This window comes from Monodelphis domestica, chromosome 1 (assembly GCF_027887165.1).
Source record: "Monodelphis domestica isolate mMonDom1 chromosome 1, mMonDom1.pri, whole genome shotgun sequence".
NCBI lineage: Eukaryota > Metazoa > Chordata > Mammalia > Didelphimorphia > Didelphidae > Monodelphis > Monodelphis domestica.
This window is the reverse complement of record NC_077227.1, coordinates 411531031-411546974: the sequence shown is the minus strand read 5'-3', so window position 1 is coordinate 411546974 and position 15944 is coordinate 411531031. Positions and strand designations below refer to the sequence as shown.

The following is a 15944-nucleotide window of genomic DNA, read 5'->3' as shown; positions in this document are numbered from 1 at the left end:
TGAATGTCTCAGTTCCTGTTTTCCTAAAATTGAGCTCATTTCCACTCACCACTTTGTTAATTTCAATATTCTCCCAAGTTCTCATTCAGTGATTCTTCTTCTCTCTTACTTGGAATTCCTTTTTCCTTTCTCAACACTGTACCTAGATTCCTGAGTCATAGACCTCTCGGATGGATGCTGGAAGGAGCCAGTCTAAGGTGACCACATCCTTTCTTTCCCATCCATCACCTGTCACTTCTTTACTCTTTAGCTCTAACCAACAGGCCTAGAGTCAGGAAGACATTTTCCTGAGTTCAAATCTAGCGTTGGACAATTACCAGCTCTGTGACCCTGGGCAAGTCACTTAACCCCATTTGACTCAGTTTCCTCATCTACCAAATGATCCAGAAAAAGAAAATGGTAAACCATTGATGTAGCTTTGCCCAGAAAACCCAAAATTGTGTCCAGAAGACAGTCACAATGGAAATGACCAAACACCAACAACAATGGACTTTGGTAGAGACTATATGACAGTTTTCAATTCAATACCATTTACCACATATTCATTAAATGTTTACTTTATGTAATTGGTCCTTGGAATATAGAAATGAAAATATCAAGATATGCTGCCCTACAACTATATCTGTTATGACATGTGCATTACTAACATAGCATGACATGGATGTGACAGGGATATAGAAAGAATTTTAGGGAAATTTTAGAAGAAACACTTTTAGTTGTGATGAGAAAGAAAGGGACAGTATCAGAATATTTCACAGGGAGATTGTCCCCCTTGAATTTAGTCTTGGAAGAAGAGAGAGACTTGATCGGGCAGAGATGAGGACAGAGTATATTTCATATGTGTATTTGTGGCCTCTGCACAGAAGTCCCTGTGGCACAGAGAGGGGAGATGGCAGGATGAGATTTTGAACCAAAAAAGAGACTGGTATTCCTGAGATATAGAATGTTCCATGAGGAGTGGTATTATGATATAATCTGGGGAAAAATAGCTTGGAGTCAGATTGAAGGTGGCCATAGTCAAGCTAAGGAGTTGGTATTTTCTCTCCAGACAATAGGGGAAATGATTTTGAGAGAGGTAGTGATATCTGATCACAGAAACAAGGGACTATGTTCACAACTCACAGGAAGTTCTTTCAACAGAGTCTGAAGAGCCCTGAATTAAGTCCTTCCTAGTTCCCCTTTCTCAGACAATGATACCAGACCTTCCCCTGAGAGCAGGGGGACATGGGATTGACTCCAATTTTTTTAAGCAGAAGTTATGATGTCTTTTCTGTGAACTTCAGCTGACAAAGAGACAAGCATGTGGAGGAAGCACCAAGTAACCACTGGTATATCCAGTCTCCTCCATGCAATTGGCTCCTCTCTGCCTTCTTTGCTGTTGATTCTGCTCCTTGGCTTCTTTGGTGAGTGGGGAATTCAGGGGCAGAACAGGGTTCTCCATGACAGATCAGATCATAGGTGAGATTCAGACCCTAGGTGAGAAGGGGCCAAGATTCTACAGGATAAAATCCAGAGATTCACGGCATACCTGGACAAACCATTATGGACTAATACAGAGTGAGTGTCAGGTACCTCCATCCCAAAGGACTTCAGAAACAGAGAAGTTCTGAAAGGGATTAGAAAGTATTTACTGATATACCTTTCTCTTCTCTGAGCTATTACATGTTATGTAATGCTTTCCACCCAAGAGACTAGCAAAATAGAGAGCCCAAGCATAATTATTTCTACTTTTCAGATGGGGTGGAGGAGACTCTGAGAAATTTTTTTGTTTACATGTTCACACGGATAGTAAGTGTCAGAGCTGCTGGTCCAACCTAAAGATCTCTGGCTCCTTCATGGATATTCTGATGTGATGAATCCCCCATTGTCAGTACTTTTGGAACTTATTCATAGGCAATGTAGAAGTATCTGCGTGTTCTGTATCAAGAGAGAAAAATGGAGCAAGAACTCTGACATTTAAAATTCCTAGAATTTTGCTCCAACTCTGCTACCAATTTGATGCTTTCATTTGGATAAATCATTGAATCTCTTAGCATCTAAGTTTCTTTATAAAATGGGAGAATAGAATGATAATGAATTAACAGTCTTTAAGGTACTTCATAATTTATAATATTTGATCCACAATAGTTCTCTGAAATACTGCAAATATAATAATTTCCTTTTAACCATTGAGGAAACTAAAGCTTGTAGACATTAAAGGACTTGCCCAATATCCTGTAACTCTGAAATGGTAAAGCTAAAATTTGAGAACCTAGATCCTCTGACTGACAAGATCTTTAAAGTTCTTTCCAATTCAATTCACTGAATATTGCTTAAGCATCTAGTTTGTGAAGTTCTGGGCTAGGTGTCAGAGATACAAGATATAAACCAACTTGGTCTCCCTGCCCTAACAAAGTATTGGGAGAGAAATATGACACAGACTTAAATTAATATGATAAAAGGTAGAATGTGTTTGGAACAGAAGTCATCTGTTCTCGTATTCTAGGAATGAGTAAGGAAAACTTTCCAGTTTTGAGTCCTGACTCAGACTGAATGGCACTCCATGTCTTTATCCTCCTGAGCTTCTAAGCCCCAGGTAGCCAACTAAAACATATCTCTCCGCTCTCTAGTAACGTCTAGCTTTTCCTGCTCTTCCTTTTCAGCCACCTTTTCTTTCCCCTCTTTTCTTGACTTTTGGGTCTCAAGTCTCTTAGCTAGGGCCTGGTGACACGGTTTAGAAGCTCTGCCATTCCTTCTCCTCTGCCTGTTATCTCATTATCATTTAACTCTAGTCAAGCAGTGCTAGTACTAAGAGTACCCAAGAGTCTTCAGGTTAATTCATTTCAGTAAACATATTAGATGCCTGCTACAGTGGATAAAAGGCAGAAAATGGAGTCAGGAAGATTTGAGATCAAATGGAAGATCTGGTTTCCGTCATTTGCTAGCTCTAAGTCCCTGGGCAAATTATTTAACCTCTATGGGTCTTTGTTTCTTCACTTGCAAAAATATCTCCCATTCAGGGTTGTTATGAAGATCAAATCAGTTAAGATATCAGAAGTGCTTTGCAAACCTTAAAGTTCTCCACAAGGGCAAGTTACTATTGTTAGGGTTTTCAAGTCACTGACCTTAACTGGGTTTTCAAAGATGGGAAATAAGATAGTCCCCGTGTTCAAGAAGCTTATATTATTCTACAAAGGTACAAAAGTGTAATACAAGATATGGTGTGACAACATGCTTGGCATACAGTAGAATATGCTCAAGAAATGATAGATTAATCAATAAGTGAACAATTAAATGAATGAAAGAATGGAAGGAGAGATCAAAAAAGTGGTCTAGGAAAATCTGAAGGGAGAGAAATTCTTTTCAACTGAGGAATTTGGGAAGAATTCATTGAAGAGATGGTAGCTGAGTTGAGCCTTGTGGGAAGAAAAAAAAACATCAGGTTGAGAAAAGAAGAGTAAATTTCCAACACTGGGGATAGCCTGGGATAAAATATGCGTGGAATTGAAGATGGCCAGAAAAGATCCAAGAATAGTTCTATAGAGCCATCAAGTTGAATGCTGTTAAATTTGGGTGAAGAAATTATAGACAAATTGTGAAGGACTTTAAATGCCAGACTGGGGGTAAAGTGAAGAGTACGAAGTTCTAGAGGCAACAGGGAACATAATACTTTTGACCAGATGAGTGTCTCTATCTGAGCATGGTCTTGTCATGATCTGCTCCATATCACTGCTCAGTCATAGTTAACCCTTACCACCTGTATGACCTTGGGTTAGTTCTTTTAAAAAAAAAACTTACTTTCCATCTAGGAACAAATACTATGTATTGGTTCCAAGGCAGAAGAGTGGTAAGGGCTAGGCAATGGGGGTCAAGAGACTTGCCCAGGGTCACACAGCTGGGAAGTGTCTGAGGCCAGATTTGAACCCAAGACCTCCCATCTCTAGGCCTGACTCTCAATCCACTGAACTACCCAACTGTCCCCTTGGGTTAGTTTTATACTTCTTTGGACCTTAGTTTCTACATGTGTTTTGGAGGAGGATAGGGCTAGACTAAATGATTGTCAGACTTTCTTCCAGTTCAAAATTCCATGATAGATGATACAAACCAAGTGGGCGATGGGCATCTCAGTGTGCACGCTCAGCTCTTTCCTGGCCTGCTTAACTGCTCTTAGGCATTTTTAGTTAGTTCAATTGGGTCTTCCTGAGCCCAGGTTGAAAGAGTATGAAGTGACTCCAAAGGCCCCTCTAATATCTGACAGCTCATTCCAGGTTGGGGCAGGGGAGTCACTTTCCAGCAACAATAAAACTAGAATCTTGTGAGCAGGTTGGCAGTGACATGGGCAGTTTATGCCATCAAAGATGATTTGTCTAAAAGGATGAAGAGAAGCTAGATGGTTCAGTGGATAGAGAGCCAGCCCTGGAGATGAGAAGTCCTGGATTGAAATATGAACTCAGACATTTCCTGTCTGGTCCCGTGTGACCCTGGGCAAGTCACTTAACCCCCCTTGCCCAGCCCTTACCACTCTTCTGCCTTGCAACCAATACACAGTATTGATTCTGAGTCAGGAGGTAAGGATTTTAAAAATAAAAAGATGAGAAAATCTTTTGTGTTAAGTATTACCTTGTGAACTGTACAGAAATGAAAAGATTCTCTATCCCAATATGGAGCTACTAATCAGAGACAGGGAAGACAAGATTAAAATCATGGGAGATCAGCACAAGATTCGTGCCATGCTGGACATCTTGTCTGCTTCTAGAATTGTACTTCATGTGAGGAAGTATCAGGGAGTCTGCAGAAAATGACCTTCCAATTGAATATTTTATTCAACTAAGAGAAGTAGTCATTTTCCATAAAATATCAAAAATAAAAGAATAAAAGGAAAGTGACTTGCTGCTGGCCTCTCTCTGAACACCATCAAAAATACTGGTAAGAACATTCAAATAAAAGTAATGAAGAGAGCAACCAGAGTAATTGTAATAACTGCCCATTTCCTTAGCGTTATAAGTGATTTGGGGGGACCTTTTCATTTTATCCTCCCAACAAAGTTGGAGTTTCATCCATGAAGTATCGCTCTCCTCATTTTCCCAAGGAAGAAGGAGATCAAGGGACCTGCCCAATGCACACTCTAATTCCTGGAAACTGGATTCAGGGTCAAATATGACTGACGGTGAGTCCACTGTTTGCTCTTCAAAATAGTGCATCAAGCAATCAATAAGCTGGTATTTGCTATTGGCTGTGGATCTCAAAGACAAAGGCAAGAACAAGAATCCCTTCGCTCAGGTTATGGGAGGGGGAATAGCAACATAGACACATAAGAGTCAGAAAGAATATGCCTAAAATAAATGAGGTTGGAGCTAGGAACAGAAAACCCTCTCGTGGGAGACGGTGCTTCACCTGAGCTCAAGAGCGTCTGGCCAATGCCATCTCTGGTTCCAGAATGACAGGCCTCCTCCCTGACTCCCTTTCAGTTCTTCTCTCCATCTCCCACCCCCAAATCTGGACACTCGGGGTACAGCCTAAACTTGGTACAGACACTCAGTGTCTGGCAAGGTCAGGGCAGGAAAACAGAGTCAAATCTCTTATTTCCTTGCAGGAAGCCAAGGCCAGGGAGAGCTCCAGGTGCTGCAGCCTAAGGAGCCTGTGTCTGTGGCAAAGGGAGAGAAGGTCACTCTGAACTGCACAATGACTGATACTGGGGTACCAGGACCAGTCAAATGGTTCAAGGGGGCGGGGCCCCAGAGGAAGGAAATTTACAATTTCAAAGGAGGCTCCTACCCTCGGATAAAGGTAGTAGTCCCATCTAGCAACACAGACTTCTCTATCAACATCAGCAGCATCACTCCAGAGGACACAGGCACCTATTACTGTGTGAAGTTCAAAAGGGGGAATCCTGACACAGAGTTTAAATCTGGTGGAGGCACCACGTTGTCTGTAAGCGGTAAGTGATGGGTAAGAATCCTATCCATGTCCTGCTAGGAATCCCAGGCCCAACATTCTGACCAAAGAAGCCTCTCTCGAGGCTGAGGAAAGAAAGCAGTAGGACAGGGGAGGTTCCAGCATCAGCACAAGGTGTTCTAAACCTGAAGGCTGTAAAAGATCCAGCCTCAGACCTCAGGCCTCCTGGACTCTACACCAGCTTCCCAGATACTGACTCCTCTTAGGGATATCTAAGGGCCTTTAGCCTCCCCTCACCACAGCTTTCATCTTTCACTCTTAACTTTCCCTGGTCACTAAACCCCAGCCAAAGGCTCTGGCCTCCTGGCGGGGAAGAGAAAACTATCTTCAACCCCACAACACACTTGTTGCTTTGGGAATCCTTCTCCAAACTCCTGGCTTTTTTCTGACCTCTGAGGCTCACCTGAGCCAATCAGGAACCTTCCTGGGTGTATATATCCCTGGGGTCAATCACACTGGAAGGCTAGTTCATCTTCAGCATAACTAGCTGCCTCTTTTCCTTCTTTCCCTGACTTCATATACTTTAAATGAAATAAGCACAAATCTGATAGTCATTTAAAAGGTGAGAAAGTATATATTTGTCCATAAAATAAATTAGATCATAGTATTGCTAAAAATAGCTGAGTCATTCAAAATTGTTCATCAAACAATATTTATGTATCTGTGTACAATATTCTCATGGGTCTGCTTATACTCTGCATCAGTTCGTGTTGAGATTTTTTTTTCTGAAATCATCCTCTTCATTTCTTATAGCGCAGTAAAATTCTGTTATAATTCATATACCACAACTCATCTGTTCCCCAATTGATGAACATCCCCTCAATTTCCAATTTTTGCTACCACAAAAAGAGCTGCTATAAAGATTTTATACAATCAACTCCTTCCCAGGACAAAGAACTCTTAGCCAAAGAGAAGATTCAAGAATTACCAAAGGTTTACAATCAGGACTCTTGAGGCCTTGATAAGAAGAAGGGGGAACTATAATCCTAATATTCGCATACATATTAGAGTAAAAGTTATTACTTTACACTTTTCTTTTGGGCACATAGAGGATTCTCAGCATAAGTATTTCAAAGAGGCAATGTTTTAAGCCTCGTGCTCTAATCATCTCCCTTTCCTATTCCCAAAAAAGGTTACTCTGAAATATTATATATGTAGTTGTGGAAGAGGTCAATAAGAGCCCAGTCTTTAAAGCTGGCTTGGATTTACCTATCCTGGTGAGTTACGTAGAGTATTGCTATGATCCCTGTTTACTTCTAATCCAAACTGTGGTACTTTGGGAAGTCTATTCTTTTTCATTTTTAAATACAGTCTGGACTTGGCCAATCAGGAAAAATCTTTTAAGCATTTCAACAGAGCTGGAAAGATCCAATACTCTTAAGTTGAGAAGCATTAATTGGGTAAATGTTTAACAATTGATTCTCTCCCACAAGGCAGACTTTTACATTTAATCTACATTATCTATATTTTTCCTCATTACTTTATTAAACTTAGACAATCAACAAAAACATTAAAGCATCCTCCAATTTATAGCATTTGACAACTTCTCAGGTATAAGTGCTTACTCTGAAAATTTAAGAACTGGCTCTCCCAAAGGTGTCTGAGATGCCTCCCCACTCTTGACTCCCTTCTTTATTCCAGATTGCCCTTCAGTTTTTGCTCCTTTCATTCCTTTTAGCAGGAGAGGTCTGTGACACCAAGATTGAGGGTAATCTGGAGCACACATAGTGGCAGCACTAGTGGGGGGCCTGGAAAGTATGGCAGCAGTACTTTGGGGACCTCTCATCTCAGAGACGCTAAAGGGGTCAGATTACTAGTTAGAAAGAGATTACAAGGGACTCTTTGCTAGCACTGCGTGATAAAGTTGATGCTGTTTGGCAACTCCATTACCCCATATGTGGTTCTAGGTTGTAGTTTCAGGATGGAGAGTAATATTTGTGGTCAGTCACCTGGGAGCTGGGACATTGTTGCAGTACCAAAGCAGAAAAGAGAACTAGTACATGCTACTGCAGGAGAGCCGGGGAATTGTTTGCAATTCCAGGGCCAGAAGGAATGCTGGAACCGGTGGCCGCAAGGGAGCAAGGGCCCTTCCTAGACAAAGACTAGAGCACAGACCAAAAAAACAGTGGCCACACCTTTCTCTGAATCATACCAAAAACATGTAGACCCTCAAAATTAGCTTGATAACAAAGCAAGAAAAAGCCTGAAGCTTTGGATAGTGCTTCTCCATCTTTAGGTGAGCAGAGCCCAACTTTAATATAAAGTTTAAAGTCCAGAAATAGACTGGAAAATGAGAAAGCAAGCAAGCAAGCAAACAAACAAACAAACAAAAAACCCTTAACCATCAAAATCTACTACTTTGGCAGGAAAGACCAAGAAACAAACTCAAGACAATAACAGAGACAGAGACAACATGATGGAAGAAAGGCAGCAACTCGGCCAACTCTCTGAACATTCCCCTATAGAAAACTTTAAAATAACACCTCAAATTTAATTCTTGAGGAGCAGAGCCAGTAAAGATCAGAATGAAATATTTTCCCAGTTGAAGACAATTTAGGTCAGTAGGAGAGGTCAATAACACCAATGTGGACCTTGGAGGTGGCTGTGACAGTGGCAGCAGGAGCTTCAGAAGCTCAGCTCAAAGATAGCAAAGGCTTTGCACAACTAGTCAGAAAGAGATTACAGGCAACACTTTATGGGCACCGAGTATAGGAGAGGAGGGGGACCTGTGAAGAGCACTAGAACTTGGACCGGCTGAGGTGGAAGGAATCTACTCACAGTCCCAGGTGCAGGAGAAGCAATAATGCTTGTGGGTTCAACAGAGCAAGGGACCTGGTCACAATTCCAGAGCAAAGAGGAACTATTTGTGAATGTTGAGGAGAAGGGGCTCTTTCTGGGGTATAAAATAGGACAGAGACAAGGAGAGCAGTGACTACATCTCTCTCTGTATTGCACCAGTTTGGAAGCACCAAACATTTGCAGGGTTCTAGAATTAACTCTGAAAACAGCGGCACACAGAAAAAGCTTGAAATTTGGGACAATGCCTCCTTACCCTCAAGTGAGCAGAGCCCAATTTTAACATAGAGTTCAAAACAAGAAATAGGTGGGAAAAATTAGTCAACAACAAAAAAAGGACCTGACTATCAAAAGATACTTTGGAAGTTGGGAAGATCAGGACATAAATTTGAAAGGCAACAATGTGAAAATACTACAACCAAAGAAAGTATCCAAGAAAACTACTAACTGGCCATGAGCCAAACAAGAATTCTTGGAAAAGTTAATGAAAGAGATAAAAAGTAGGAGGGATTTAGCATTTTCCACATTAAAAGAAGTGAAAAACTTGGAATATAATATTCCAGAAGGCAAAGGAGCTGGATTTACAAAGAAGAATAACATATTTACCCCATAAAACTGAAAATCCTTCAGGGGAGGAAAATGGATCCTGAATGAAATAGAGGACCTTCAAACATTCCTGATGAAAAGACCAGAGCTGAATAGAAAATTCTATATTTGAACAAAAGACTCCAGAGAAGCATATATGATATGGTATAAGATATATATAAAAGGGAAATCATAAGGCACTCAATGAGGTAAGTTGTTTATATTCCTACATGGAAAGCTGATAGCATGCAAACCTGAAAACTTTATTATTATTAGGACACTTAAAAACAGTCTACATAGGAACTTAGGGCATGGTATGAATCCATTATGTTGCAATGATTTTAGTTAAAAAATAAATGGGAGATTTGTATAAAAATACTTATAGCCACGCTGTTTGTGGTGGCAAAAAAATTGGAAAATGAGGGGGTGTCCATAGATTGGGGAATGCCTGAACAAATTTTGGTATCTGATGGTGATGGAATACTATTGTGCTAAAAGCAATGATGATCTGGAGGAATTCCATGTTACCTGGGAGAATCTCCAGGAACTGATGAAGAGTGAAAGGAACAGAACCAGGAACACTTTGTACACAGAAACTGAAACATTATGGCACAATCAAATGCAACAGACTTTTCTACTAGTAGCAATGCAATGACCCAGGACAATCCAAAGGAACTTGTGAGAAAGAATGCTATCTACATCCAGAGAAAGAACTGTAGAACCAGAAATACATTAGAAACATATATGCTCAATCATGTAGTACAATAGGGATATGATTAGGGTTTTGATGTTAAAGGATTGCTCGACTGCAAAATGAATAACATAGAAATATGTTTTGAACAATGATACATGTATAGCCTAGTAGAACTGCTTGTCGGCTTTGGGAGGGGGGTGGAGAGAGCAGGGTAGGAAGATTACAAATCATGTAACCATGGAAAAATATTCTAAATAAAAATTTTTTAAATTAAAAAAGGGGGGGAGAGAAAGAGGGATACATTGAGGGAAATGGGAAGGGAAAGGAAGAATTGGAAAATTCTCATTAAAAAAGAGGTCCAATAAGGAAGAGCTTTTATAGTGAAGGGGAAATTAGAAGATGGTAGATGGCATTTGAACTTCACTCTCACCACAATTAATTCAAAGAGGGAAGAATCTATATATTCAAAATCTATCTTCCTCAATGGAAAAGTAGGAGGGGAAGGTGATAAGAGAAAGGCGTGATGATAAAAGATAGACAGGATTAAGGGAATCACTGATCAGAAGCAAAATAGATTTTTGATGTGAGATAAAGTAAAAAAGAGAGAGAGGATAAGTAAAAGAAAATAAGATGGAGAAAAATAAAGTCAGTAATAGTGAATGTGAATATTGTAGGATTTAAATTAATGTCCAATACTCCAAGTGTTTATATTTTATAAAGTTCAAGGTCTTGTTTTAACTGACAGTATAGAACTTCTCCACTTTTGTATGCAAAGTATATAATAAATGTGATTTCAATATTGATATCCTCAATTTATAGTGACCATGTGGTAATGTCCATGTGTAGAATTGCCTTTCGGGTTGTCGAAAAAGAATGTTTGCTATGAATAACAAGTTATCTTTTTTAAAACCCTTACCTTCTGTCTTAGAATTGACACTGAATATCAGATCCAAGGTAGAAGAGCAGTAAGGACTAGGTAAATGGAGTTAAGTGACTTTCCCTGGGTCATATAACTAGGGAGTATCTCAGGTCAAATTTGAACCCAGGACCTTCCATCTCCAGGCCTGGTGCTCTAGCCACTGAACCACCTAGCTTCTCCAGATTAATGCATTATCTTGACAAAACTCTATTAGTCTCTGCCCTGCTTCATTTTGTTCCAAGGCCAAATGTGTCTTAATTCAATTATCTATTGATTTCCTACTTTAGCATTCCAATCTCTAGTGATAAACTTCCTTTTCTGGTGTTATTTCTAGAAGATTCTGTAGTTCTTCAAAGAACTGAGCAAGCTTGGTGTCTTTGGCATCAGTGGTTGGAGCACAGACTTCTATTATTGGGAAGTTGAACAGTTTGCCTTAAATTCAAACAGACATCAATCTGTTATTTTTGAAATTATATTCAAGTACTGCTTTTCTCACTTTTTTATTAATTATGAGGGCTATCTCATTTCTTTCAAGGAGTCTTGCCCACAGTAGAAGATGCAATGATCACCTGAATTAAGTTCACTCACTCTTGTCCATTTAAGATCACTGGCATTTTTATTCTTTCCATATCCTTTTTGACCTAGATTACCTAGGTTCATAGATCTTACATTCCAGTTTCCTTTGCAATATTGATCTTTATAGCATTGGACTTTCCATTCATCCCCAAGACATATCCACAGCTGAGCATCCTTCCGGCTTTGGTTCAGCTGCTTCTCTCTTTCTAGAACAATTTGTAGTTGCCCTCTGCTCTTTCTCAGTAATGTTTTGGATACCTTCTCACATAAGGAGCTCATCTTCCAAAGACATCTCTTTTAGTATCTTAATGCTGTCCATGAGGTTATCTTCACAACGATATTGGAATGGTTTGCCATATCCTTCTCTGGAGGATCGATCACCTTTTATCAGAACTCTCTGCGTTGACCTGTCTGTCTGTAACCCTACACAGCAAAGCTAATAATTTCATGAAGATATACAAGCCCCTCTACCATGCAAAGGCAGTGATCCAGAAAGAGAATAATCATAATAGTGTTTAGCATTTATATATTGCCTAACATGTCTGGTATTATTTCACCTGATCCTCACAACAACCTTGGGAGATAGGGGCTGTTGCTTTCTTCATGACTTCACTGATTTATCCCAGGGTCACATTACTAGTAAATATCTGAGTGAGGAAAGCTAAATATTGTTAGAGGGTTCTGCTTTCTACATCAATGTTTAATCATGCATTGTTTCATCAGCACAAAATTGCTACCTAACCAAGCCAAAGTTACATATCAAAATAGCCTCTCTAGACTCAGTGAGACTTCTCAGGGCTCTGCTACTTGGCCCCAAAGAGTCTCCCCTGGCTCTCTTATGGAGTGCTTCAAGGCCATAAAGATCTAACCCTACAGTATGATGTATTTGCTTGGCAAGTGGACCACCAGATGGTTAATCTTCCCCCATTTTTAACTGCTATCTGTGAAGAGCCAGCTCCCAAACCCCTTCTTTCCCCTCCCTGTCCCCCTAACCCCAGAAGTTCCTGTCCCTCCTCAACATATGCCAGGAGCCATAAAGACCCGAACCCCAGGAGTTCTTGTCCCTCTCCTTCCTGACATATGCCAGGAACTGATAACACCTTAGCCCCAGGAGCTCCTGTTCACTCCCCCCACCCCAGGAATTCCTCTGCACTCCTCCTACCACAAAAGTGTATAAAAAGCCTGCAAACCCCAGACCCAGGCCAGCCATTTTTAGTGCTGTGCTCAAACTGCAGTTTGTGAATAAATCCCTCTTGTGTGTTATATTGTTGGTTATCGTTTCATCTTTGGGATCAATTCACCAGGCACTTCATCTAAAAGCAGTTGCTTTCCTGATTCCCATGGTTCAACTGACCTCCCTATGTAGCCCAATGTAGCAATGAGGGAGGGGAGTCTATCTCTAGCACCCTGAAGAAGTGAGGAAGAGGAAGATGTACAGGGAAGAGTCATTCATCTTAAGTTCATGAAGGAAAAAACTCATGCTCAGACAAAAGAGACTCCAAGAAAATAGTGAAAGTATAGTGGTAGTCTCTCGGTGATCGAGAATGACTATTGTCTTTGTGCAGTTTCATCTACGGTGTATCTTCATGTGGCTTTGGAATCCAAAGGCTGAGGCACAAATTTTGTGGCACATGGGGCATGGGACAACAGTTGTTACAGGAGGTGTGGTTGTGGCCTGGTGTTGGCTTTTATGGCCTCCCGGCCTGCGAGAGGCTGCAAGGGTGAGAAAGATAGGATAGAGATAGAGTAGAAGTTTTGATCCCGCCAAGGGCGTGAACGAGCCGACTTTAGAGATGTGAATAACCGAGTCAGTAGACAAATATTATTTGTATGAGCCACAGCTAAGCTCCGACCACTGAGTGTAATTATTCAGGCTAAAACCACCCAATGATCTCAATTTAACACCATACTGGTCAGAGGATAAAGCTAGCTCAGATGGAAAGGAGATCAGAAACTAAAGGAGGTAGATAATGCTAGGTAGCATTAGGAGAGAGAGAGGAAGTAAGGCAGGCCTGGCCTAAAGACCAGGCCTTAGTGAGAAAGATAGAGAGGAGCGAGACAGGGGAGAAGATGCTCCTTATCAAACCTGTGGATGTTCTTCAAGTGGGCGGAGCTTACTGGGGCTCGTTTATTTATAGTCTTGACAGCTCAATACATATTGAACAGTTATATGATACCTCAATACATATGGATGAGTTACCTGGGGTATTCTCATTGGATAATGCAACTTATGACAAGGTGAAGGTGGGGTTATTATCCCCGGGAGAGTGAGACAAAGGAAAGCAAGGTTTCGCGCCTAAACTTCAGCCACGCTGGCAATAAAATTTATTGCCATGCACAGGATGGCCATGTGCTCACTCACATTCCTTGTCTCCCCATAATGTCTATGGGCTGGATTGCTACATCTTCCCCTTTTTGTTTGACACACAAATGAATAGAGTAATATCAATATGTAACTCAACACATGCTAAATATAAACACACTGGTGCACAATCATAACAATTCAAAGTGAGAAAATCAAACCAGATTATAAAACTCAAATATGAAAATCAAGTGTGAACTTTCTTTCTATCTATGTGCTTAACAAAATAATTATATAAGATATAAAAATGTCAAAAAGAAAAATAATTTCCATAACACTGATCCTGGTTTCATGAGGTAGAAGTTCTCTGGCTGACAAGATAGGTGCTTCAGTTAGCCACGTCACTCTTCACCAGTCAGAACCATGAGAAACTGTCAGATCTCATCATGATTAGCAAAACTGACCTCCTCTGGACCCGAAGGATAAATGCTTTCCTTCTCTTGAACTGATTCTGCATCTTTGGGATCTATTCGCTCTCACTGCCAGATGCCTGCCACCTAAGAAACTGGTTGGTAGGACGTTGCCAAGACATCCAGTGACTGAGGGAGTCAGTGCACTATGTCTCTGCATTCCCCAACTTCAAGCATCCATTCCACATGGAAAATGCATCACCGTGGCTTAGGCTGTCTGGTCCATAATGAAAGATTCATTATGATTCCCGTTGCATGCAATCAGACATCACTCTCCAGAATGGTCAACTGAAAATTAACAATTGCTGTCATGTTCTCATGTTTACTGACCGTAAGGTGACTGTAATTCTAGAAATCTTTGCACCTTCATAATTTGGATCAGAGCATTAACAGTACCTTCTTTATACTCAAAGTTCTGGCCTTAATAGTGTAAAAGAAAAAATCAAGGTTGATCAATCAAAAGTGACTTTAAAAAGTGTCCTTTAAAAATGTAAATACTGATCTTAGAGCAAAATACTGATCTCTGTAAGATTTCTTAGAAATACTGATCTCTATAAGATTCCTCTCCCTTTTCTTTTTGATTGTGTGGTGGGAGAGATCCCTTTAAAGAAAAAACATCCTCTCTGAACAATTCAGGAGGGACAGACATGTGACATAGCAAACATGCCTTCACATTCTCAGTATATAGCAAAGATTGGAATGCAAAATATCATGATACTCTGGTCTTTCATAGATCGGTCATGTTCAATTCAACATTTTCAGGCACCAATTGCCTAGTGTGATAAGACCGTGCCAATTCTGGCAGTATGCCTTGAATGTAGGCTCTGTTTTTACAGCTTCTGCCGCAAAGTATAATCAAACCAATAGCCAATAATATGAATAAAATGATAGTACCAATGCTGGTTAAGTTAGCTCTACCAAACCAATTTTGGGGATCTAGGGAAGATAAAGTTGCTTCCCAATTTGAAGCTATGTTTGCAGCTTCATTCTCATATACAATTTGGTCTAATCTGTTGATCTGCTGTTGCAATTTAATAATGTCCAAGGTGCTGTTATGGCTTCCCCAAGCACCCTTGATGTGCTGAACGATCAGTTGCCATTCATATGACACATTATCATATGGCAACGGAGTAATACAATAACCCGTTTGATTGTAATGACAGGGATAAGTAATTCTTGTGTGTAAAGCTTCAACCTCTTTACCTAACCAAAACACAGCATCTTTTAAACTGTCCAGCTCATCTCTATAAGCTAAGTCAATACTCTGCTGAGTGTGCCATAATTTGGAAGAGTTAGACACCACTTCCTGTATGAACTCATGGTTCTGGATAGAGGAAGTTAATGCCAATGTTGCCGTGGTTAGTGATGTGATCATGGCAATTACTGAGACTACGGCTCCTATAACTTCCAAGACCATTCTCTTGGACCTATGTATAACCATGTTAAATGCCTTTTGAACAATGTGCACAGTAGGCGTAGATGCCCACGTCTCTGTCAAGTCGACAGGTACCCACATTAAAGGTGGATGATACATGATAGCAACATATGAATCTTGGTTTTTAGGACTAAGGCATTGATGTAGGCGGCATTTTGTGCAGTTGATCTCATATAGACCGTGGTCATTTTTAAAAATTCGAAGGCTGTTACCTACTAGCATTACATAAGGAG

The 15944-nt window shown here is 40.4% G+C and overlaps 1 protein-coding gene across 1 annotated transcript in view; it reads left to right on the top strand.

Moving 5' to 3' along the window:
- Positions 1-15944, top strand: part of LOC130457225 (signal-regulatory protein beta-1-like) — a 50665-nt gene that overhangs the window by 8719 nt on the left and 26002 nt on the right. Inside the window, exon 2 of the mRNA XM_056816789.1 lies at positions 5573-5917. Within this exon, the coding sequence (XP_056672767.1) occupies positions 5573-5917 (345 nt within the window). The remainder of the gene's footprint in view (positions 1-5572; positions 5918-15944) is intronic.